General features: G+C 39.1%; 1 protein-coding gene across 1 annotated transcript in view; it reads right to left on the bottom strand.

The window, feature by feature from the left end:
• Positions 1-25839, bottom strand: part of LOC146580345 (glucosidase 2 subunit beta-like) — a 175997-nt gene that overhangs the window by 135107 nt on the left and 15051 nt on the right. Inside the window, exons 7-8 of the mRNA XM_085267008.1 lie at positions 19383-19452; positions 14992-15070 (exon numbers count right to left, since the gene is read on the bottom strand). Coding sequence (XP_085123134.1) covers positions 14992-15070; positions 19383-19452 — 149 coding nt within the window. The remainder of the gene's footprint in view (positions 1-14991; positions 15071-19382; positions 19453-25839) is intronic.

Genomic DNA, 25839 nt, shown 5'->3' with positions numbered 1-25839 from the left:
AGAAAGGTTTGAAACACCCCCCCAACCCCCACCCCTTCTGAATCTTATGTGAGACAGAATTGCAAAGGAAAAAGCCATCTGTGTCTGACTCTTATCCCTGGCTTCTCCAGAGCCTGGATGAGCCTGAGCCAGCAAATGTCAGTCGGATAAAGACCGAGCCTGACAGACAGACACAGGAGTTTTGTCATTCCGTGTGTCATCCCTTTGCTAGCGAGCCCAATCTTTGCCGGTCTCAAAAACCCCCAAGATGATGGGGGAAAGAAACATTCTCAGGGTGAACGTCAGGTTGTGTAACTCCTCCAAGTGCCACAGTAGCTGAAACATCGAGGACGTGAGCTATTCTGGTGCCCCTGGGGCCTTTAAGAGCTTTCATTATTGTCTTATGCGCTGTGCGGCGGGGTCACCATGGAAACACAAAACACATCAACAATTTCACCACAAAGGATATGAGGTTCTTCAACAAGACGTTCTTCCAGGAGCCAGTGGTCTGTCTCGAGCACAGGATATTTGATGTGACTTGATATGTAGAAATACAAAAGCAGAACTGTGCAGTTTATTTTATGATTATATGACCTGCAGAATGTGTTTAAAAAACATTAAAAGTGAGCTTATTATTCAATACTATCCTTTATTTAAGTGCAAATACAGTGCACTGAAATTATATACTCATTAAATTGCCTGGGAGTCTGTTTTTTTTTACTTAATAAAGATAAGTAAATTGTCATGAACAACTTAAAGTAAAGGAGTACCGCACGCTGGATTTAACCTCATTATTTTATATGGATTTTGCATTAATATACAATATTGCAATGCATATTAAAATTGAAACTTTTCTTATTAAAAGGAGGTTCTATAATTTTAGAGCCTTGGGCACTAGTTATTGAAGGGTTTTTTCCTACATTGGTACTCAAAGAAAATGTGAAATATACAGTTATTGAGGTTTGTACAATATAGATTGCTTTGAATGAGTCACATTTCTAAATCCCTGTGTCTACAATCTCTAAAATAGATTGGTAAAAAACCCCAAAAAAAACAACTTATCACAGATTTTTTTCTACGCAGCCATTAAATCAATTGTGTCTTCAAATTAGGTCTTTAAAGCTAAGATTGTAGTAAGTATTCAAATCAAATCAAATCAAATCACTTTTATTGTCACATCACATGTGCAGGTACATTGGTACAGCACATGTGATGTGAAATTCTTGTGTGCGAGCTTCACAAGCAACAGAGTTGTGCAAAGTACAATAATGTAAACAAGCAAAATACAAGAATGGCTACATCTGAAACTAATAAATAAATGTACAATATATAATAGTATATGCATTTCTGGATGTGTATACTAAATATTTTTCTACGTGCGTGTGTGTGTGTGTGTGTGTGTGTGTGTGTGTGTGTGTGTGTGTGTGTGTGTGTGTGTGTGTGTGTACACATATTTTACAAATTAAATAGAGTAAACAATAATCTATTAGTACCGCTCCTACAGAAAATTGAAATTGTCAGCACAAGCAGCATTACTTTTTCTAACTTTACATTAGTTTTGATTTTTACTTGTCACTCACCTAAGGCCATACTAACAGAGCTGTTATAAGTTACTCCTGATGCAAACCCAATATTATGTACTGCTTCCTACCGGGTGGCTTTGAGTGTGAAGCACAATGCAACACACTAATTGAGATGCATTGTCATGTACAGTACTTAGTGCTTTGCTGACAGCGAGTGTTGGTAACCAGCCTAAACCTGTACTTAACAGAAAGTGATTTGGAGGCAGGATGTACAGCCACGTAACTAACTGCCGCAACCAGCACAGAGCTCTTCTAAGAGTGGAAAACTATTCAGCTTGTGGCATTTCTGTGGTTGCACTACACACAAACACACCAGTGTTTGATAATGTAAGTAGTATCTCAACTAACTACTAGCCTCGAACACAGTCAGCCGACATGACCCAGAGCAGCTATAGTTGGGAGTGGGAAAGTCCAAAGGCACTTTTCTGTCATTAGCTAACCCTTTACAATGTTACTTATTATTTAGCATATCCTCCTACTGGTAAAACATTCTTTTATGGTCTGGGATCAAATCATGTGCAGGTATAAGCAAGTCAAATGTAAGACTTGAGATCAAATTGTTACCGTCATAAAATAAATTCAGGACCTAACTATAGCCCATAGAAAAGATAAATGTAGCCACGATGATGTTCCCCACTACACTGTGAGTTGAAACTGTCATTAGCAAGTCTTGGATAACCTGCCTTTGTGACTCCAATAATGACCAAAAGTTGCAAAATGATCTTTACATTTTATTTAACATGACTTGAAACCAGTGTTGGTCAAGTTACTCAAAAAAAAGTAATCAGTAATTAATTCCTGATTACTTCCCCCAAAAAGTAATCCTGTTACTTTACTGATTACTTATTTTCAAAAGTAATTAATTACTTAGTTACTTTTTAAAAACACGATTTACAACCTGAATAGGTGATAAAGCGATAGATCTCTCAGCCCAATTCGACTTTTTCTGCATAATCCATCATACAAAATGTAATCAAATGGAAAAGTCTCTTTTTAAAACTTGTTTTATCAGTTTTAATCTTTTAACTTTATGCATCAAGCAAAAATTCAATTATATGCAACATTCTCTGACTAGAAGAAATTTGTTTAACATTTAAACCTATTTTCTGCACATTCCAGCACATAAAATAAAATAATTATATTTTTGTGTTTACACTCAGTCTTTCAAATAGATGCAAGTAAAACACAGCAGAAAATAAATAAAGTCAAAGACTCAGCGGTCCTGTTGCTCTATTTTCACCTGTAAAGCAGGACTGACGTAGGCGGAGGTTTACCCTGGTGCAGGTGTGCTGCGGTCAGTGGAAGAATCCGTGAGTTTCTCTGTGAATTTCCCATTACGTGGTAGCGCACTCGGTGCTTGTTTGGAAGTTTAGGGGTTTTTTTCGCTGTAAAAAGAAGTTTTCTTCCCACGCACGACGGACGCTAATGTTTTTGTCACTTTTTATGGAATCAAACTCAAAGTAAGGTCAGTACTTCCACGCTTTAAACGCTGCACGCTCATACTCTCTCCCACAATCGATATGTGATCCATTGTTGATCTGCACACAGCTGTTGTCACGAACGTCGCACTCGCTTACGTCACTGTCATGAGACATTCTCGCAAAAAAAACACGGTTTTAGTAACGCAGTAACGCAGGCGTGCTTATGGGAAAGTAACCGTAATCTAATTACCTTTTTTGCAATAGTAATCCCTTACTTTACTCGTTACTTGAAAAAAGTAATCGGATTACAGTACCACGTTACTTTGCTGCCCATCTCTGCTTGAAACTAACGACCATAAAGTCATTAGCAAAGTGTTTTCTGAGTTTAAAGAGTAGGGCAGTCGAGGGCTGTTTTCCCATAGACTTCATACAACCAGAAGCCGTTTTGCAACCAGAGGGGTTGCTTCTCAATAGTCACTAAAATTATTGCACATTTGAGATGCTTTGGCATCAGCTTGGCTCTCAAGACCTGCCTGCTACAGCCATGCCATCCACTTGCAAGTATTGAGCTTATTTTAAAAAATGATCCCAAATGTCTTAATGTGAAATGACAACAAAAACGTCATTGCTTTTCAAAACCTTATCCACCTTATAAAATGTGCATTTTGCAACAAGTTGGGGAGTGGTTGCTGGTAATCGCTAATGTGAAACTCGTCACCAAGGGGCCTAATCTTTGTCTTGAAAGATGCTATATAAATACAGTTGTGTTAACTTACTTTTGGATATGGTGCTGCACCAGAAACTTCCATGCACTTGCATTGTTTGCCAGTAGTTTGCATGCAAGACACTGACTTGTCTGCAAACACTTGCAAACTACTCAACAGGCAATAGTAAAACTTTCAATACTTTTCAAAGTTGCATCTTTTGAAATACGTTGGTAGCAGTGATACGGCACAATTTATCTATTTTTCTATCATTTGTGTTGCAAACTTTTATTTTTCAAGTTTTGCAACAGCTTGGATAGTAACTAGCGAATGATTGCAGACAAGTTGGTGTCTTCGACAGTGGCAATTTGATAGTGACCAAAGAAATCACAAGGTTGTTTTTGGTGCAGCATCCTATTGACTGGCGATAACCAGTGACCTCCAGCAATTATTCACCAACTGGTCAGCAGATACCATAGAGGGTAAAAAACAAACAAATCCTGAAGTCAATGCAGAGAGTGCCATTAAACTGCATTATTTAGGGCCACCAGATGGGGACAGCTGCAGTTGCTATAGGAAGTCTATGGGGAAACAGCTTTCTGACTTGACCTCTGTAAACACTTTTCTGATGAATTTATGAGCTCAGTTACTTTTTTTGGATCACGCTGAATAAAAATGTCTACATTGAAAATCTTGGTCATACCATACTGTATACCCAAATGGATCTGTGTTATGAAACTGCTCACTCATTGGCTAACAAACTGTTAACTTGCTGGCCAAGTTTCAAAGCCAGTTCCACTCGTCCATCCATTTTTTTCTTTATAGTGGAAAGGCTTCAAAAACCTTCACAAACCAACGTTCAGCTACGTTCAATTTGGATAATATGGGGAACATCCTTTTTTTTTTTTGAGCAACTGGCAGTTACCAAGGGGTTACCAACTGGTCTCCGAGCCTATGTCACTAAAGGCTTAATGTAACTTATCAGCCTACTGTTTCAGACATCGTTTTTACACACAAAAACAGCAGGGAAGGTTTAGGTGAACCAAAAATCAAGGCGTTAACAATCCAGATGCACTGCATAGTTTAAATACTCAGAGCAGAAATAACAGCATTGTGTGCCGCAAATTCTTGCAGCGATGCAACTGAAATTGAGGACAATGTGGTAATTTCTAAGACCTTTTATTAGTATTGCAAATTAGTATATGTAAATAAGATATTTTAAAGAGTTTTTAAAAACCTTGAACACAGTAAAAGACAGTAAATACAGTAATCAATGTGTTCACATAGGAGACACAAGCACAGATCATCCAGTTGGAAACAGAAGTCTATTGTCTTTGTACTCTGCTGACTGGCAACTGCAACATTAATAGTATTTGTCAAGTGGATAAGGCTGATAAAAATTCGAATGATTGCCTTGAGCTTGCTTTAAGGCTGGTTTGTCAGTACAGCTTGTAAGACAGCAGTACCAGTGTTGGAGTCAAAGTGATACAAACACAGCTGTGTGATTCAAATATTTTAAATCTGACTCTCTTTTTTTGTATATATAAACATAAACCACATAATTTTTTTCTTTTGCTTTTGTTAGTTTTTATATTTTGAGAGAGAAAAAACTGATTTGATTGTTTAAAAAAAAGCAAACTGGCAAACAGATGCAGGCGGTAAACACTCAGGCACACAGATAGCTCTTGATATAAGACACCTCTGTCAAGACTTGTTGGATCTGCACAAAAATGATGCCTCTTCACTTTGCTCCTTCCCTCTCTTGCCTTTGACCTCCCACTGGTTCCATTACCTGTATCACCCGCGCGACCTTGAGCACATCCAATCTTGGCAGTTACATAACAAAAGACGAATGCGGAGGAGATTAAAGGTGCAGAGGGAGAGGGCAAGGCAAGAGATTGAGAAGTGCCAGGTGTGCAGCCTGAAACAAATTTTAAAAAAAAAGTCTTTCACAGTTACCAACTAAAATCATTCGACATCCCACCCTCCTTTGAAGACCCTTGCTGTCCTCCTATTTCAAAAGAACATGACACATAACAGCACTTTTTTCCTTTTCCTAGGAGGTAAGTTTTCTCTACCTCAGCTCTACAAACCACATATCAGTCCACCTGTGGTTACAGCTTGTCATTTTACATTATATAACTTGAAAGCACTCCAGCTGGGGAGCAAAAAAACGTGATGTGTTCGATGGTAGATGATGAACGGTACGGAGAGGGGAAAGGTGTACACCAGCCTGCTACGGTATGACTTCATACATCTAGCTGGCTTTTTAACACGGGACTGTAAGTACTGTTTTGGATGCACAAGCGGAAATGGAAAACCTGTCTTCAACTGCTTGTTTACTACGAACACATTGCTTGCTTCACCATAACGCAGCGTAAGCCGCGTACGGTTTACCTTAACAACTTTATAATCCCCAAGCAAACACTGCATGGGATGGTAAGCCTGTGCATACAATGACTGTAGGGATGTAGACCCACAGTGTTACTGTACACTTAACTAAGAGCGGAATCCTAAGCACAGCTTAGGTCTGCAGATATTAGACTTCTAGGTTGTGCTCAGTGACGCAAGAGCACACATTGCTCCCCCCAAAAAAAGGCATTTTGACAAAGTTAAATACAAACTGTAAAAACACAAAAGCTCCCTTACAGTCGCATCCAGATTCGAGAATCTCCTCTGAACACACACATTTAATCCTGGAATCACTGCAAGCTTATGAAACCACCATCCAAAAGGATGAAAAAGGAAGTTCTTGGAGGCAGATGAGATTTTTCTGAGCAGGAGGGATCTCTCTCCTTTTCGAAAGAGGAGGGAGCAAGGCAAGAAAACAGCACCAGAGGCCCAGCCCATGACAAAACAAAGAGATTAAATGACCTGTGAATGTGACTTTCCATTTTGCCATCAGCTCTTGCTCAACTTAGAGGCCTGCTGCCCCCTTCTGGTGGCCAGGAAGACATCCCAGAGCAAATAAAACTCTGCTTTCCTGTTCACAAGTATTCATATGCTCTTCCTGTTCGGGACTCTTCACTTGACCAAATGTGCAAAAATTACCATCACGATGATATGCAGACCCCTGATGTAATAAGTCATTTGCACCTAGCACTGTATGAAAAGACAAAAGCAATTACACCCTAAATAGCCTAAACATGTATTCAGTACATGTCACAGTCTCTCACTTCACCAACATCTAACATACATTTAATAAGATGTTATCTTGTGGATTTGAGACGAAATCTAAGTGAAATCTGCCCTCTTGACACACAATACAAAAACAGAATGCAAACATGCCGGGCCCCCTCTGAAGTGAGATTTAAGCGTTGGCCGGGGCCAAATGTCAACCAGCTCAAACAGATGGTGTTAAGAGCCGAGCTGAGAGGCTGACCTTGGTTCGGGACTGACTAGGGGTGGAATGACAACGCAACACCGGCATCCGGTGTTTGTTTTCAGTGGATGTTGTGAACATCAAGAGAGCCGAGTGTTGTTGCCAAGATGGGGAGGTAAAGTCACGTCAGGGCTGCTTGCTTTGCTTTGCAGGTGCTTTTAGGCTCTGTGGGATGTTGTCAAGCTGCCACCATGACAGAAAAATGTTGGGATTGGATGAACAGCATAGGAATGTTTTTGATATTTCTATGGATAAACAGGATATATATATCATTTTAACGAGATTAACGTGTTATATGTATATATATATATATATATATATATATATATATATATATATATATATATGTCAATGTGTTAGCGCGGTTAGCTCCTTAACGCGTTAGCGCCATTAATGCGGTAATTACATTAACATCATTTAATGACATTAACGCTGACAGTACTAACATATCGATAGATCGATAGATAGATAGATAGATAGATAAAACTTAATTAAGGTAAGTTTAGACTTCAATGAAAATGTTGAAATGTTAAAAATTAAATCTAGACATTTAATGATTATTTTTAAAATGATGAAACAACCACAGAGATAAAAATCTTACTTGAAAAACTTAGTGAAGGTAACCCAAAGAGCTCTGACATCTTAAATGTTGCCCCCCCCCCCCCGGTTGTCTACGCACTGCTACCTCCCAACTACACCACAGCGTCATAATTTCTGCCTCGTTACCACCAAGGCAATGTCAGCTCGTCTACTAGGGAACCCTAGGGCATGGTCAATATTATAAAACTGTGAAACAAGCAGGATTTCCATACACACTAGGCAGGCCGTTATGGGGAAACCCCCGACCTTTCCCAGCTACACACAAAAATGTGAAATTTCCTCAACTTTTCTCTCTTATCACCACCAAACAGCAACTGACTTTTCTCCCCCCCGTTAAATCCGGGGGGTTTTGTCCTCATGTTCAAAAGAAAAGGAAAAACATGTTATTTTCTCCATCTCTTTCCATTTCTGGTAGACTGAGTACGGGGCTTTAAGAGAAGCGAGTGGGTAGTAGATGGATAAGTGAAATTTACCTCGGCACAAATGTCTATAGCTTGAGAGAAGGCAATTTCCTCTAGCTCTAGTTCACAAGCACATTGCTGGAGTCCAAGCTTGGTTACACACTGGTGCTCCTGAAAATGTATTGTCCTACAGGTAATACCCAAAGAAATAACAGTTCCGTCTGATTTAGTGCAAATGTTTCGGTTTGAGTATTGAAATCATTTCTGTTCAGACGACGGCTGCATCTGACGTTCAGAGAATAGCAACAGCACAACATAAATCTCAGCTGCTTTTTTTTTTTATTTAACAACGAAAAACATTCTCCTTCATCAGCATGATTACCTTTCAAACACGAGTGGACCTACATTATCAGCTCTTTTTTTTTTTTTTTTTTACAGGAGTGGACGGCTATAACATAATGACAGAATAGCGACAGAGAGCCACTTCAAAATATCCCTTCTCCCTCCCGAGCTCAGCGCCTCCTTTGATCATCAAATTGTTCTCCTGAAAATCCTCTCTATTCTTGAATTATCTGGGCCGCTGAAGTGGAAGTTGAATTTTCTGTGGAGACCAAAGCTTCTTAAGAGAAAGGGGAGAAGCGGGGAAATAAAAAGATGTGAAAATGACACAAATTGAATAAGCGTGCCAAAAACCTATACCGCCCCGACAGGAGAAAACTTATCAAGGTCTTCAGACGTTACAGCCGAGAACCGACAAGGAGGAAAGTTTTTTTTTATCTTTGTTCATATGGAGGGAGGAAAACAGGTACTTTGGTGTTATTACTTTCTTTCTTTGTCGTGAGGAAACACATTTAGAGTACGCACAAGCTGTATAGTGAAGTAACGGCAACGTTAAAGTCGCCAGAAAATGTGTTTCTAAGACAGAAACACCAAAGAATCAATAAGAGGGTTTAAAAACAACACCTTTTACTTAAACCCGCACCAATACACGCAATTAACTTTTAAAGGCACACCTGTTGCTGCCCCTGGACCTTGATTAAGGTGCTAACGTGGGGCCGCTTGTCAGTTCTAGTGTAAATTGCCCGGTAACCACTGTCAATGGCACCCTACTTAATTTGCCCAGCTTGATCACGGTTTGTTGTGGTTGCAGTTAAGTACACATTTTCATATTCATGCATATTCAAACTGATTCATCCTCTTCAGATGCAGCTGAATTCATTAGGAATGTCTCCCCGTTAGCAAGCAGGGGAGAAAAACGTGAGAAAAAAAACCCAACAACAACAAATGAGCACAGATTTTTTTTTTGAGTCCTTCATGTTGGTTAAAGCGCTGGAGCTGCACGGGTTTGTTTTCCGTTGCGTGCCGACACAACAAACGTATAACGGTAGAATTTTACAGAGGCTAAAATTAGCAAGCCAAAGCAAAAAATACACATCGTCACCCCTTATGGAGTGGAGGACAGTCCAACTCCAACTAAATACAGACAAACTAATTTGTGAAAATATCTGTAAACACATTTTCGGCCTAGTGAGAACCTACCCAAAGGCTCAACTCCTCATGCCCTGCAGTGGGAGGACCCAGCAGACGTGCTTTGATTTTATTTTTATTGTAATTTGCATGTTTGTTTATTATTGTGCATATGATTTACAGGAGGGAAAAGGCAGAGGAAAATTTAAGCGTTGGCCATTTTTGTTTACAGCCAGAGATTTTTAGTATGTACTGCCTGGTAAGAGGGAGGCTCAACAAGTTTAGAGTGAAGCAGACAGCCGCGTTCTCGCACACAGCAGCTTGAGGGAAAATCACTGTGCGCTTCCTGTTCGGAATTCAAATGACTGTGGAAGGAACCCTGTTGTATAAGTGGGGGAAAAACATCGAACCAGTCAGGGAAGCGCACAGCTGATCGAAACCAGATAGCAAACTTGCAGACAGTGCAACAGCAGATTAAATCAATATTTGATTTTGAGATAGCGCTATATAGTATACTAAGATAAAACTACTAAACTACTATTTAGACATAAAAGGGATATGTTCGATGGTGTTCTTATGCAGTAGGCAGGTTGACAGGTCTGACATTCCTACCTACGGTCCAGTTGCTATAAATACTCACCAGTGCACCAGCTGTGCACTGATCCACAGATGAAAGTACTCCCAAGTAAATGCAGTACTTACTCCAGGTGTTTTGGAAAACTACTTATACCTTTTTCAAAATGTTATTAATTGATATAATTCGAATATATTGTTGTAGTTTATTCACATTTACAAAATAGCACAACTACTTTCTTGCAACCAAAAGAGAAAAAATGATATTGCCTTGTGACTCCATTGAATTCTTTCACAAATGGCAACTGATTGCAGGTAGCTGCAGTCTGACTCAGACTGATTTTAACAGCTGGCTGCGTCGACAGAATGGTGAAGGTTTGTAAATAACTGCAGTGCAGTTTGCAACATTTGCAACATTTGCAATGGAGGACTTGATGCAACTAGTTGCCAACTGGTTGTATTCTGGTTGTATTCTGATTTCATGCTGATTGTATTATATAAGTGCCTTTGCTATCCTGCAGAAACTATGTCACTCTTCCTGGTGGAATTTCAGAATTTCTGTTATTAATTTGTGAAGTTCTGGCTGGACTGTCAATGTAACTATGAAGTATGATGATTATGGACTTTTGTGTATTTAGACAGCAACAGATTTGCAATTTATTACAGTTAATTGCTATATAACAGTTTCCATATAATTACCAACTTGAAACCAGTCAATCACAAACTGATAGCAGACTGATTTGATCTTATTGCCATTTTACTGGCATCCCGACACCCTGACAGTTGCTTTGAAGACAGCAACCAAAGGCTGCGAGTGATCATGGACAAGGTTCCCATCTTTAAACCAACTAACGGAGAGAGTGCGATTGCAAATTCCCCAATCATAATCATTTTGTTTATGTGGCAGTCTGCAGCATGACGTCAGTAATAATAACTCATTTTTAAAACTGAGTCATACATATAACAAGAAACTTTACAGATTCACAGATTTTCTTTCTGTCAAATCCCAAATAACACGGAGTGTGTATCTACATGTGTTTTGCTGGAACTTTAGCAACACTGTGCAATGAGAAAAAGCAGGCTGCTTCAAGAGTCTGGATGATAAAGAGATCGGTGAGAGCAGGTTAAGCAAGGTTGTGTATTTGTCAGTGAGAACTGGAGGTGAGATTTGAACTGCAGAAAGAGAGTAGAGGTCTGTGGCATAACTTCAGACTCTTTCAAGGAGCATGGAGGGGGGAAGAAAGCATAGATTATACTCTGTGGCAGACATGGAAATGGACAGCTGGAGACATGTTGGCTGAGAAGTAATTCCTGCTTTCCTATACTAGTCCACTAGCCTGGAGCGTCCGCAAAGTTGTAAGTGCACAAAAAACAAGCAGGCACGCGGACATCCCCATGGACGCTTGCACTCATCATCTTAGGATAAAATTTCTGTCATTCAGACTTGAGTGGACCCTGGCGGATGCGGAAATTCAATTCAATTTTGTTCAATTCAGTTTTATTTATGTAGCACTGTGACAAAGTGGGTGACAACACCGTTTGTCCATATTCTTAGTTAACATTCTTGTTTTGATTTAACCATATTTCATATGCAATCTGCAACAGGCAAACATCTACTATCCCGGGTTTGTTTACGTTTTGCACTTTTACAGATTATATAATATAACATCTTGGTTTAAATCAATTCCTACAAGTTTAAGTTAACATGTTATTTATTTCAACTGTTAATTTGTATTATTTAGAACCTTACCTACCTGTCTTCTAGAAACAAAAGGAGGAAATGTAGTTTTACTTCCTGCTTTATAGCTTCTGGGTTCATCTGAGGTCACAGGATGAGACCAAGTGCAGAAGGGGAAGAATTCTTGTAATTTCATAAAGTTTATTTTAGAGTGTTTAGGGATAAATAGATTTAATGATGTAATATGTATTGATTACACCATAGAGTTTATGTTGCCAGTAAAGAGTAGCAGTAGAGGTTTGAATATAATCATGTTCATCTTACCTACTGAATGGAATAGTCCAGAGGAGAGATTGTTTGGTTAAGTGGACTATTTAAGCAGAACTCAGGTGTTTGAGAAGAAAGGTTCAGGTCAGTGTAGCTGTGCGCAGTTTGACCTTAATTTCCGTTGATTTAACTTCAGTTTTATTTAGCTGAACTGAGTTAATTTAGAGTTGAGTTTTTTATTGGTTTCTTTGTAAATATTGTTTGGGTCACAAAATGGTGAATAAATCACTTGCTACACTGGACAGCATCAGTCTCATGCTCTTCTTTGACCGCTTAAGTCAAGTCCTGCCACAAGCACCAAATCACAACAACAGTTGCCTCAAGGCGCTCCAGCAATACTGTTTAGAGATATGGAATAATATTTCCTCATATATGTATTTATTCATATGTAATGGATTTAATGACGTAGAGAAATACACAACCCCAAAATTATATACATTCACATATCCATTGATGAATCATCAAAGACAACTGGCTCAGATTGGTAGTAATTAGCAATAGTATCCAAACACAACATTAGCATCAAAGACTAAAACGCTTATGTTGCTTCACATTACAGTCAGCTGCTCTAGAAATAACTTGAAAGTCTTTGAGAGTCTCTACTAAGTTGTTCAGCTTGCTCCATCTCTGTCTTCCCAAAGCACATGAAGACTACCTTGTTGTTTCACTTTGCCACTGTTATTTTCACTGTCTGCTGTGTACATGCTGAAGCAATTATATGTGTAACAATCAAGATTGTAATGATTAAACATCAAACATCAAGACAGCCCCGATGAGTCCAGAAGCACTTTTGTAGGCTTTAAGAATGCTTCTATAAACCCTACAAAGTACCACATAATGGGTCGAACATCAGCACTGACGGGGTCCGGACTCACATTTGAATGTCGGGATAAGGAAAGGAATCAAAGGCAAATCTGCTATAAAGTCCTGTAGTCTGACGCGCACTAAAAGGGTAATCTCTTCTGGCAGCAAAATTGACGAGCGGTAATTCAGCAGAATATCTGGATGCAAATATGCAGAATGTCCTGTTGTTGATGGTGTAGACACGGTGTGGAAGCTATGGGTTTGTCTGTGTTTTCATGATGGTTTTCAGTAATGTTGAGGAGTAAAGTGTTTTTGTGCCACTTAAGTTTACTAATTAAAATGCAATAACTTCCACTTTTTTTAAAATAACTTCTTGAAAAATGAATGAAAGTAGCATAAAGCATGTTAAAACCAATCATAATAACAGAAATCAATTAGATTAGATCAGTTAGCATTTCCTCAAACATTACTTTTAACACACTGTTACTTTTTCCTCCAAATTAAAATAAATCAATCAATAAATCAATAATAAATATATCAAAGAATAAAAAACAACTCCAGTAGGTGCATAAGTTTCAACCCACCTGCCATGCGGTGAAGTACTCATTAGTTTTATCATAAAATGAGAGGGTGGGGCTTACGTAGATGTCCTGTGACTGTCTACCTGCACTCTCAGATACTAATTGTTACAAAAAAGTATCCATTTGCAACATATTGTTGCAAATGGATACTCATTTGCAACAATATTGAACAGTGCCGTGTTTGCCTCTAGCTGACACACAACCTCAGCACCCTGCATACAGACAGCTCACAGCCCCTCCCCTCACTAGCAGCTGAACACTGCTTGAAACAAACTGACACCCTCATCTTTATGAGGAATTTCCTGTTTCAACAACACTAAAGTATTAAAACATTATCATAAACATTAACCTGGCCACCGCACACCTTGGCACATTAAGTCATCTGTTGTTATTAAGGTAGTAGGTACTACTACTGCTACTGCTACTGGGAGCTAAGCAGCAAATGTAATCAATTCCTCCCATCTGCAGAATCAATAAAGTGAATTTCACAGCATTACAAAGTTATTTGTGTTTGAAAATTATTACACTTCTCTTAAAGTCCCTGACTGAAGCTGAGAAAAGGCTGTTTGATCAGCAGAAGTAGTACGGTGAGAAGTCACCAGACACATAAACAGGACTGTAGCTGAATACAAAAAAAGATGCTTTTTAATGTCTTAACTTCTATGAAAAATTATACTCCTGGGTGCCACTATTGAGTGTGAAATTCCAGTGTTGTGACAACCCCGGTGCACACAGAAAAGCCAACAAAGACTGCATTAGGAGGTTGGATGGATGGATGGCAGTGGCACAAGTCATAAAAGCTGCTCTGATGAGACTTGGGTTAATTTCCTGTATATTATTATCATTATTATTATTATTATCATCATTTTCACTCACTGTTTAATCAGATTAGACAACAAAATGTTAGTATTTAGGTTAAAGGATACTTCTTTTAAAACGTCATACATGTTAGAAAAGCTTTATTTTCCAACAAAGAAAGAATGGGTACAAAGCAAAAAAAAAACCCAGCTAGTTTATTTTTGAAAATACAAAATTTTATTGCCAACAATAAATGTGGCATACTTTGGTGTGAGACTAGGCAAAAGATTCCAAGGTAACAGTTTCACATAAAAAGCCTCAGACCCTCATTAACTTATTTGGCCTTAATTAAGGGAATCATCAGCTGGTGACAATTCAGAGCTGATAAATCCTCCACACTCTTCAACTCTTGTGTTAGCACTCAACAACCACGGGCTTCTCTAAGAAACTGCAAAGCTAATTGAGGCTTCCAGGATTGGGCTAGGCTATAAAAAGATATCAAAAAGCTTCCAGCTGTCATTAGGAAATGGCAGTTGAAGGGAACTTTGGAGAGCCGCACACGATGTGGACGACCAAGAAACTTTTAGTTACACAGGTGTAGCACTGGGCTGTTTCCCCATCCAGCATCAAATAATCATTAAAAAATATTACCTGCAGAGTTGTAGCATAAACTATGAATAAAGATGAACTTACCAGTGCTTCACCCTCAGAGAGAACACGCTGCTCATCGTGGACAAGCACCACTTTAGCTTTGATTTCATCCACTGTCAAACTGCAGAGGGTACAAAATCAGGAAGCATTTTAGTATTTATCCCAATATTGGTTTTTTTGCCCAATATAATAAGTTGATTTCATCATGATCCACATAACATGTCATCAGCACAGCATTCACAAGCACCTGAGGCCCACTGAGTCACATTTCAGTCTCATTTCCTGTGGCAGGGATTCAAAGTTTGCACAAAAGAAACAAATACTAAACTTTTTGATCAGATGCACAACCAGTCAGTAACACAAACCGACTGCATTGAACCAACAATACATTTTGCGATCAAGGATGTTCTGCTCTGAGCTGAGCACTTCTCTTTCCTTTTACCCTATCGCAGTTTAAACTGCACAAAACATAAAGCAGCACACAGTGCAGTCAAAATCTCTCATGCCACCTATTATCCTACAGCATTTAGATCTTTTTTCTATGGCCATTCTTCACCGCTGGTGTCTTCCTTCCTCAGGTTTTACGTAAACCAGCACTAAACTGAATGGAGATAATGACTGCATGGCCAGGATCAATCCTAGGAGTCCATCAAAAGCGGACGTGCAGGCAAACATACAAAGCAAATAGCTTGTTCCACTACAGAGGATCAATGCTAGGGGTAAGTGCTGGAGAAAAGCAATGATCTCTCTGCATTGTCGAGCTGCACACAATGACGCCTCTAAAAAATAAAGAAATAAATAGAATTTGGTGTGAGGAAAACCGGCTTTGCCCCCAATCACTGAGGGCAGATGCAGACCTGATCTTGAGAGCAGGTGCTTTGCTAGGTTTCCCTGAGAAAGACAGTAAAAATATTGGTAACTCACACACATGCACTGATGAATCCTGACAGAGGGGAGGGGATAAAAAGCACAACCTGTTCATGGGCCTTTGGGAGGCTCCATCATGGTTCATTTCCTGAAGCAGTTGGTAGACTCTATTTATAGGCCAGCATACTGGTACCAGTTAATCCTGCACTGGGCTGCCAACTGCTTGCCAGCTGGCACAGTGGGTTGCACTTGTGTGTGGTGCTCAGGAAGGTTTGGGTTGAAATAATCGTGAGGAAGGCAAGAATCTACCTTAATGAACAAAGTGTGGGGGAATAATTTACCCCCCTATAATGCAATATGAATCTGTGAGACTGCAGATATATAAACTTGAGGTGTGACCGAAATATTGGAAATGCTGCATGCAAAGATATTCCACGACGTTAGCCTGCTGCGTAACTCGCAGTAGCAATATTTATACAGAATTAATATTAGTATTAAGTACAAACTGTGGTGATAATCAGCGACATCTCTACCACTGACAGGTTCCTTCATGCACATCAGAGCAGATTCTAAACTTTAAAGGAAAAAAAGGAAGAAAAAAAAAAACAGGTTGCATGAAGCAATTACTGGTGACACAAAAATGAGATTAGCTCACAGTATAAATGAGAGAACAATTATCTGTGAATCTGCATTAAAGATAATTAGCAATTCCAATCAAGTGGATTAAGAATGGGATAACATTTCGCTAAGTGTCATTTGGGACAAAGCCAAGAGCTTTTTTTCCCCCTGCTTTGTGCACGATAAAGAGCCTGTAGTGTGCATGCTAATCTCGATCAAAGTCCCCGGCAACGTGCAAGCGTCAGGTATACCAGCAAATTTGCATTTATTATAAAACGGCGACTAAATCAAGCTTGACACTCGGGCATGTGAGCCGCAGAGCCACACGGGGAGGGGAGGACTGGTGATGTAGCACACAAGCGCAAAGCCTTCACCTGCTTTATTCAAATGGGCATCAGGACACGTCCTGCATCAAGATAGCCAGCTCACCGAATCCACATGCTGACAGGCTGAGACAATGGCTGGATAGAAATGAGCGACACTTGCAGATATTTCAGCTTAGTAATGTGTTTGTTTAAGTGCGAGGCGGTGCTTTGGATGGAGTGGATGGATGGAGGCAGAGCCGGGGAAGGAAGGGACTGTGGCTGGGAGGGGGTGGGCAGGAGGGCTTGAATAATGGTTTGCATCCAATCGCAGGAATGCATAAGTGGGCATATAGCGCTCTGCCAGAAAATCGCTGCACAAGCAGTTCGTCCTCGATGCGGCCATATGTTTTATAGCACTTTCAGTTTACTATGCTTGGGCCAGCTTGCTTTCCGGAAGAATATGCCCAGTTAGCTTAAGAAGTATCGATTTTGTTTTAACTTCAAGCATGTTGTGGGAAAGTGAGGATGTGAGGGTGTGGATGGCTGTGGAGAAAAAGCATGAAGGGGGACAGGCTCATTGGATATCATGGACTCCGTTTTTCTGCAAGCCACTAGAAAAATTTACATATCTTCCCTGGCAGCAAAACGGATGCCATTCCCTTTAAAGCTGGCCGCCGTCAGACGCCGATCCTGACAGCAACTTAGTTCGTCTGTGTAGATGCAAGGAAGGCCGGGAGATTGGAAAGCGGAGCAACAAGTGAGCCTGCTGAGACTTGAAGATTGAACAATGCAAATAAGGAGAAGAAATACTTTTTGAGGCTTGCTGGAGAATAAATAGGTGTAGGAGTTCCAGGGAATGAGATGCGCGCATTCGACTCAGACTGATGAGACTTCACTGCTCCACAAGTTAAGGTGGAACTAATGAGTGTAATCCATATTCATATTGATGTGAACACCCATTTATTTTATAGCACGAGTAATGCAAGACAGAATAAATGCGAGTGACAACCTATAGTTTTAATCCAGTGTTATGGATCTTCTTTATCATATTTCATGTTGTTTTGGTTTCACTCTGCTGCATTAGCAGAATTTCTCTTGAGGGTATCTGACATGATAATATTTCCTAAAACTCTCCGATTCAGTCTGCCGGAATTTAAAGGAACTTCTTCAACAGTATTTTTTTTTTGTGGTTGTTATTTCGTGTTTTGTGTTACAGTTTCATTTGACTGCTAGTGGCCGGTAAATTAATGACTGGCTTTTGTCACCAATCAATTTGGAGAGAACAATGTTCAAAGACAGGCGATCATTTGTCAGGAAAAAAAGATAAAATGTAACAAACGATTTAAATTCAGCACTTAACTTTAGCTCTCTTATGCAGCTTTCTTGTCCTTTCTGTAATTACAAGAAATTACTATTTCCCCAGACTTCTTGAAGGACATTCAAAGCTCTTCTTTGGATCTTGGCTGCTAGATGATCCCACACCGCTCCAAGAATGCAGTGGTCCGGGTTCTGGGGGAGGCCAATCCATGACTGATAGTGTTTCTATCCAGGTATGGTATTACTGCTTTGGCAGTGTGTTGGCAGCCATAGCGAATCAGATGCTTTCCAGATTGTCTTACAAGGTGTATCGAACTCTAACCATGCTTTTCCATGGTCATAATTTCATACATTTTGACAAGATCCCCAACACCTATTGACAAGAGTCATCACTCCGTTAGACCTGTTGCAATGGATCTTCAGTCCCGTTCTTGTGTAAACTGGCATACCCTGTTTCCCATCCTTAAGAATGGCCTTTTGGATCAGTTGAAGGGCCAGATACATCACTCACATCCTGTATCAGGTCTTTGCTGAATTTGTCCTATTTCTGAAGTCTTTATGAATAAGCCTTGAAATATTTTTCAGAACTGAGTGGTTTCTGTTATATTTCAGGCCTGTTTATAGAACAAGATAACTGGGTTTGCATTAGAAGTTAGTCACTGTAGTCGCTGCCTACGCAGCTTCTTTTGGAAAAACCCAGAAAGTATTGCAATGGTAGTCAAACCACGACTTTACTGATAAATCGTGAGGTGTGAAAACCCATCATTAAGTGTACAGGGGAGGTCGCAGGGAGACACCACACACCATTCCAATATATCAAGTTTCTGTTTAATAGCTCTTCAGAAAGCCTGAAGAAATATTGCACAAGGTCACTTTAAACAAATTACATTGAAGTCTGGCTCCTTGGAAGCAATATATAAAGAAATAAGGGGTGGCTGAAGACTTCTGCAGAGTGCTGGATGACGACATAATATTTTTTTTTGTAGTATTAGATTTCTTAGCAATGAAATAATGCGACAAAAAGCCCATTCACCCTGGCAAGAGCAGAACCCAACAAGGAAAAACTATTTCAGTATAAAAACATCACTGGTAGCCTTCAAAACCTGAATCAGTGGATCTTTATTATGCAAAACTTTGCCTGCGTAATCAACAAAGTATTAATAGAATATGGTTCTAGCTTATGGGGGTGGGGTGGGGTTAGCATTATAAGGCTGACACTTCATACGCATATGAGTGCAGGTTTCTGGACTCACTAGAATGGGCAGCACTGGCCAGAACATGAAAACAAAAACAGGACTCAAAAGAGTCTGAATACAAGTTATTTACCTGCCATCTTTATTGGTGTCCAATAAATGGAAAATGCTGGTAACGGAGCTGTTCTGATGTCTGATGAGACCTAAAATAAAAATAAAATAAAAAAATCACGTGTTACTGTAGAATTATGAGATTGTTTAAATAGCAACCACTTCCATCTGAATGCAAACTGAGAGGCAGGAATGAAGAAAAGGATGGAGCTGGATTTAAAAAATATGGGGTGTGGGGGGGTGTGGAGGGCAATCAGGCAATGAGTCAGTCACGCTGTGCAAGAACATTTGGTTTCCCTGTAGGAAAAGAAAAAAAAAGAAAAAAGCATGGCAGAGTCCAGAATGCAATCAGGAGGCTTTGTGCTGTAACGGCTGGTATGACAGTGATTTCCCTCTTCTCCATTCATGTACACAGGCAGATGAAAAGGAGACGCAAAAACTTCCTCAACCCCCTTTTTCCAGCGAGCATGTGACCCCAACCGATTCATTCTGTGAATCCGCATTCACTGCGAGTGGAAAGGAGAGGAAGTTCTCTTATGTTCAGCACTGAGCATCTCCCGTGTCATCGGCAGAGCAGAGAATGTACGAGGGGTAAACTGATTGGCCCCTAAGTCTGGGGAAAAACACTTTACATAATGCTAATTGCACATCCGCCGCAATTATCTTTCTGTACTAATTACAGAAAAGCTCATTTTGAAATTACCATTTCTTCCCAGTGTACAGTAAAGCAACTGTGTTAAGTGTGTGATGCAGGGGGGTTTAAAAAATGATCCCTTTTCTCAAACCCATCTTTGCCAAAATAAATCCATATTTATTAAGGCATGCTGTTTGTGGGATTAAAAGTTTTAAAAGATGCTAGATCCTACGCCACTCCTTGACACCCGAAACATGACCGGGAGCTGCAAACGTCTACGGAGAAGCCAGATTCCCGTCACCCCACCCTCTGTTTGTTGACTGTATTCAACCCCGGGAGTTAAACAAGATTTGCTAATATTCTCCTGCAATACACACAGCATCTGTCATATTAGTGGCTTATTCCTTTGTTTGAACAGCACTCTATTCCCAACCTAATGCTTGACATTCTCAACCCATCCTCTGGCCGCTCTGTCTCGCAAAAAAAAAAAAAAAAAAGTGAGCGCACTAAAGGAGCAAGAGAAATGGTCTCATCCCTCGCTCTACTGCAGAGCCATAGCTATGAAAAACAACCATAAGGAGGATGGATGGAGACGAAGGCAGGGGAAGAAAAAAAAGATAGAGTGGATGCAGGGGATTGGAGGGCGGTGGGTGGGGTGGGGGTTGGTTGGTAAAAGGTAAGAGGAAGAGTCGAGAGGAATGGGGAAAATAAAAGAGGAGAGAGGAGGAGGGAGAACAAACAAAAAAAAAGAAAAATTGGGGAAAGAGGTTCAAGACATTGGCTCTTTAGGCCGACGGCACATATAGGGGACTATGTTTACTAATGGACACCATCAGTCATCCACCCATGTTGCTCGGGCAATATCACGGCACACTCGTAAAATAAAAGAGAGGCACAAAGAGAACAGAGGGAAATGGAACATATCAGCGGGAGACTGCAGATCTACGCCTAGCCTACAGACCATGTTATCCACACAGAGCTTTGTTATTGTAGGCTCGCGCTGCACTCCAAGGCTAAGAAAACACACATTGTCCTGTCTTTTATATACCATAGGCAAGATTTCCAAGAAGGGAAATTACAGTTTTCTGTATGAAAAAAAAAAATACTTTGAAATGGAAATAGATCAAACGCTGCAGGTAGAATCTTTTTTTGTTTTTGCTTTATCGATGGGATGACAAGACTGGAAATACTGATAGAAACCTGAAAATAAATATTTGAAGCTAAACGGTGCGTTTAACGGTGAGCATCAGAATGAAAAAATGAAAAAACACTGCAGCACAATGAGAGCGTTGCAGTGTACAAAATCAATATCTTACTCATTAGAGTTTGCTCATAAATTCATCAAGGTTGTGATTACAGTTGCTGAGCTAATTGCCTTATTCCCAGAACTCTTTTCAAGGTTCCCACATGGCTGTGAGTGATTTTTCCAGGAAATTTTTTAACAACCTGAAACTGATATGACACGCAGGTTTTACAAATGAGATAAATGATTGTGCTGCAAGGAAGCTCGGGTATTCGTAACTCGAAAAATCAACTTTTAAATTACAAGGTACAATTAATAAAGATGAAAGAATAAAACTAGTCTACATTCTCTGTGGAGAGCTTAGCAGAGCTACCATCACTCAGTCCTGCTTTAGGACTAAATTACCACAAGAATACTTTAAAAATATATCAAATTTAATGGAATTTCAGAGTGAAGCTCTGTTTTCAGTTTGGGCTTTTGCTGCTTGACTGAAAATGTCAAGCCTTATGGGACCTTCTGAACTCTTTTATGTTTGACACTGTTTGTTTTGCTCTACAAGGACAATCAAGCGTTTCCTTATCTGGAGAGAAGACGTATAAGCGGGGATATGAAGCGCTCTGTTAGAGTTCAGAACAAGAAGACAATGCCTGCTGCAACACGTGTTACTGCATTATTTCAAGAAGACATAAGTTTTATAAAGTCTAAAGTCAGGTAGACAAGAATTTTTGTTATTTTCCTTTGTGCAAATCATGTTTTATTAGAAATAAAGATCAAGAACTTGTAGTCTTTTGAATTCATAATGGACCCTGGTTTCCAGAGAATATGATACAGCCAATGTTTATGACTGGATCTGGTCCATATAGGTTAGCTCAGGGGAACTACTCGAATCCTCAGAGGCAAGATAGCAGACACTCTAAGTGCTTAGTACATCCTTCATATACAAAGATACAGACATTCTCTATATTAATATATTCCAACAATACATATTTTGTTGGATTCAGTTAATCTCTTCCTATTCTAACCTACTATTAGTATTTGCATTTACATGTGAATGCACATTAAAGACAGGGAAGCGTAATCATATATGGCAAAAGGGCTTATAGTCTATTTCTCCTTCAAACAATTTTTATACAGAGATTTCCTTACATATACAGTACTGTGCAAAACTCTTGAGCGACACTCAATTTCTTTATATTTTGCTTGGAAAATGGGAAAAGAGTATATCAGTTTATTCAAATATGTACAAACACACATGGAAATACAGTATCTAAACCAAAATTTGTAAAATTCTAACAAGCAAATACTAGTCCTACATTTCCTCATACTTCATACAATAAGCCAAGTTTATGGCTAGCAGTTCTTTATGAATGATGCTGTTAAAAAAATTAGTTGTTTTTTTTTACTGTTTTTAATACTACTTACTGCATTTTTCAGAAATTCAACTAAAGAAATGTGAACAAATAATGAGGTTTTTGACGAGATGTTGGTAACAAAGTGTTTACATTTGGATACAAAGATACAATTTACATTTGGTTCTTTGATGAGCTGTCTGCTATGTGTCGACACGACACTGGTTTATCCCTTGAGTTAGGTGCCTTTTTTAATCCTTCAGTGATTCATAAATCTGTAAAGCTTTAAAAGACCTTCGTAAAGTCAAAACAACTGTTTCTCAAGGAAACTTCAATAAAAATAACAGGAAATTAAAATACAAAGAAATGAGGGGTGGCTCAAGACTTTTACACAGCAAGTCAAAGTCCACTTAAAAGAAATTAAATAAAGGATACTGAATCCCATCTTTATTTGATGCCTTCAGGAATAAAGACAATAAGCTTGTATCACACACATACTATGCTCTATATTAGCCAGAGGTCCCTTTATTATGGTTCGGAGCCACGGACATGTTTTAGATACGTGCGGAATAGTTTTCTATATGAGATCGCTGCAAAAAGTGCTGCCTTACCTAATGTCCACCCTACTGTTACTCATTTTATGTTAGGATTTAAAAATCTAGTTGGTATTGGTATGGCGAGTATCCATTTAGTAATAGCAATAAATCACACAGCAATAGTACATTCATGTAGTTGTAAAAAGCATGATAATATATTAAGTAATCCAAAGTATTCAGAATATGTTACTCTTATTGAGTAACGTAACGGAATACGTTACAAAATACATTTTGGGGCATGTAATCTGTAGTAAGTAACCTTCCCAACACTTCATACTATGTTCATGTTAAGCAGATATGGTAGAGGCGATAATATTTTGGATAAAGCAGCAAACTTTTTTTTTTAAATTCAACATTTACACCATCCTAACTTCTCTGAAAACAATCCTAACACTCTATTTTAGTTATAAGATGCAAAACTGTAAGTAGCTTTGGATGTTTGCCTCTTACAAAGATCACTTTCGTTGCTCCAGATTGACGAAACGTGGAAGAGCAATTTTGAAAAAACAAAACGACATTGAATTGGTTGAATTTAAAAAAAAAAAAAAAAAAAAGTTAAATAAACAGAAGAAATAACTGTTAGATAAAGTGATTATTAAAATTATCCGTGTTACAAAAGTTTGGGTCGTCCTTATGTTCATGGCAGCTGTACAAATCGCTGTAAAAAATAGCTACGCTTGTTGAACACATTATGTGTATTTTTTTTTTAAGATGTATTTAGCAACTAATGTATTCAGGTACGCCCACACATCAAACATCTGAGTCGACTCTGTTTCAATATAATTATAAAGTGGGTTGAACTGCGTGGTCCAGAATATTTTCCCCATTTGGAGTTTTACTGTTTACACCCAAAATGTATGAGTGTACTTTTTAAATATAACCAGCCTTTGATGAACTCTTTGAATTACATGTGGAAAATGTGTGTGGTGTGCTATAACGACAGCAAACTAAGCCTATTTGGCCGCCTTGGCATTCTGCAATCTCTGTATTCATGCTACAGGCCATCCACAACTGCACACGAGCAGAATGGAAGTGGTTTGCAAAGCGGTCTGCTAGAGAAATCAGGTCAACCAGTGGATTACCAATGAACTTGAGGAAATCCCCTCAAACTATGGATGAACTTCAAGTCTGCGTAGCTTTGCATTACTGGATGTACAGTAAAAGAGAAAAACTAGCACGAGTCGTACACTGTGCCTCTATATGATGGAGTTAATATCAAGCAAACATCATTAAACAGGGAGGAGACCTCGACGTGAACCCAAGGCTTATCATGGATGCCATTAAGACGGAAAGAAAACAACCGCACACGATCAGCGTCCTTTCTCATTAGCTGGGAATAACAAAGTCTTTGCTATTCAGTGAGGATTTACTCCTGATTTCCCAACATGCTCGGCAAAATGGGAAAAAAAAGGAAAATCAAGCCCACTGCTTTGCTAAAAGAAGAGCACTGAGTAACCCAGCTGTGTCTATGAACAAGCATATTCCTAATAAAAATGGGACATATGTGAAGGTTGGACTCATTGACTGAGTTTTAGTTCCTTAACAAACTAACTTGATAATTTAAAAGAAGGAAAATAGCAAATGCACGGTGCTTGTTTAGAATCTAATAAACGCATGAACTATATACCACACATATCGAAATCAATACGACTTAGAATGTTGTCCTGTCACGTCTGAGACCCGCAAAAAGTCCTGCAATATTTCTTTCACTGTATCGCACACAATGTGCCACAAGAAACTAATTTTCTTTGAGGGTACAAATAACCTGGCCCTTTAAAACTTCTCAATAACTGCGCGTGAAGCCCTGGAGACACGTTTGAGCGACAGGCGCTGTAAAGGGAGAGACTGTTAAGTTCTACTTTGCAGGCTCAGCTGGTTGTTCTTCTGGCTTTTCATTCTTATTTTGACTAATGCGACTGACAGGTCAGAAATGGAAAGACGAGATATTCGTGGAAAAAAAGTGTCTGTCTCGTTGTGATGTTTCTATATTTGTTTGTAACTCAATGCGTGTCCTCACGAGTACAACGTTAAAAGGTCGTTTAAGGCAATTGTTTTATCGACTGTTTCTTGCGACTCAAATGCATAATTAAGGTAACTAACTGAAGAGGCTTTCTTAATTATTATTTCACAACTGTGACACTATTGACAAACATGCTGCAGAGTTACAGTGACATAAAAGAAAATGTGGTAATTTAGTTCATTATGTTTTGCAATTTTCCTGTAGACCTGAGATTAACCCTATGTAATGAAAATGTGTTTGTAAAAGTAACAATTGTAAAAACAAAACAATGAGTAATAATGATTTCATTTGAAACTGGAGTAAAACTGGTGACCCTTAAATTACATCCTAGAGTTTGTTTGTTTGTTTTTTTGTTGTTTTTAAAGGCAGGTGGTTCCTGAAATTATGTTTTAGCCAAATCATAGCCATCAAGTTATAGATCAGTAGTGCAAATTACAAAGTGAAGGCCATCACACACGGAGCCTGTTGGAAAAACATGACAGGAAATTCTGGATTTTTCAGATCCAAACTTGTTGTGTAACATATATACATGCCAAAATGTTGTATTTTTTGCAAAAATTTGTCTTCAAGAAACCCTCTGTGAAAGAAATGAAGTCTGCACCAAGCGATGATGAGCTAGTCCTAATGTTTCTAAACA

The sequence above is a fragment of the Mchenga conophoros genome, linkage group LG3 (genome assembly GCF_057382185.1).
Source record: "Mchenga conophoros isolate Kocher_MC1m ecotype Shallow Benthic linkage group LG3, M_conophoros_male_GT1.1, whole genome shotgun sequence".
In the NCBI taxonomy this organism is placed as follows: Eukaryota; Metazoa; Chordata; class Actinopteri; order Cichliformes; family Cichlidae; genus Mchenga; species Mchenga conophoros.
Note: the sequence above shows the minus strand (reverse complement) of the source record. Positions and strands in the feature narration are given on the sequence as shown.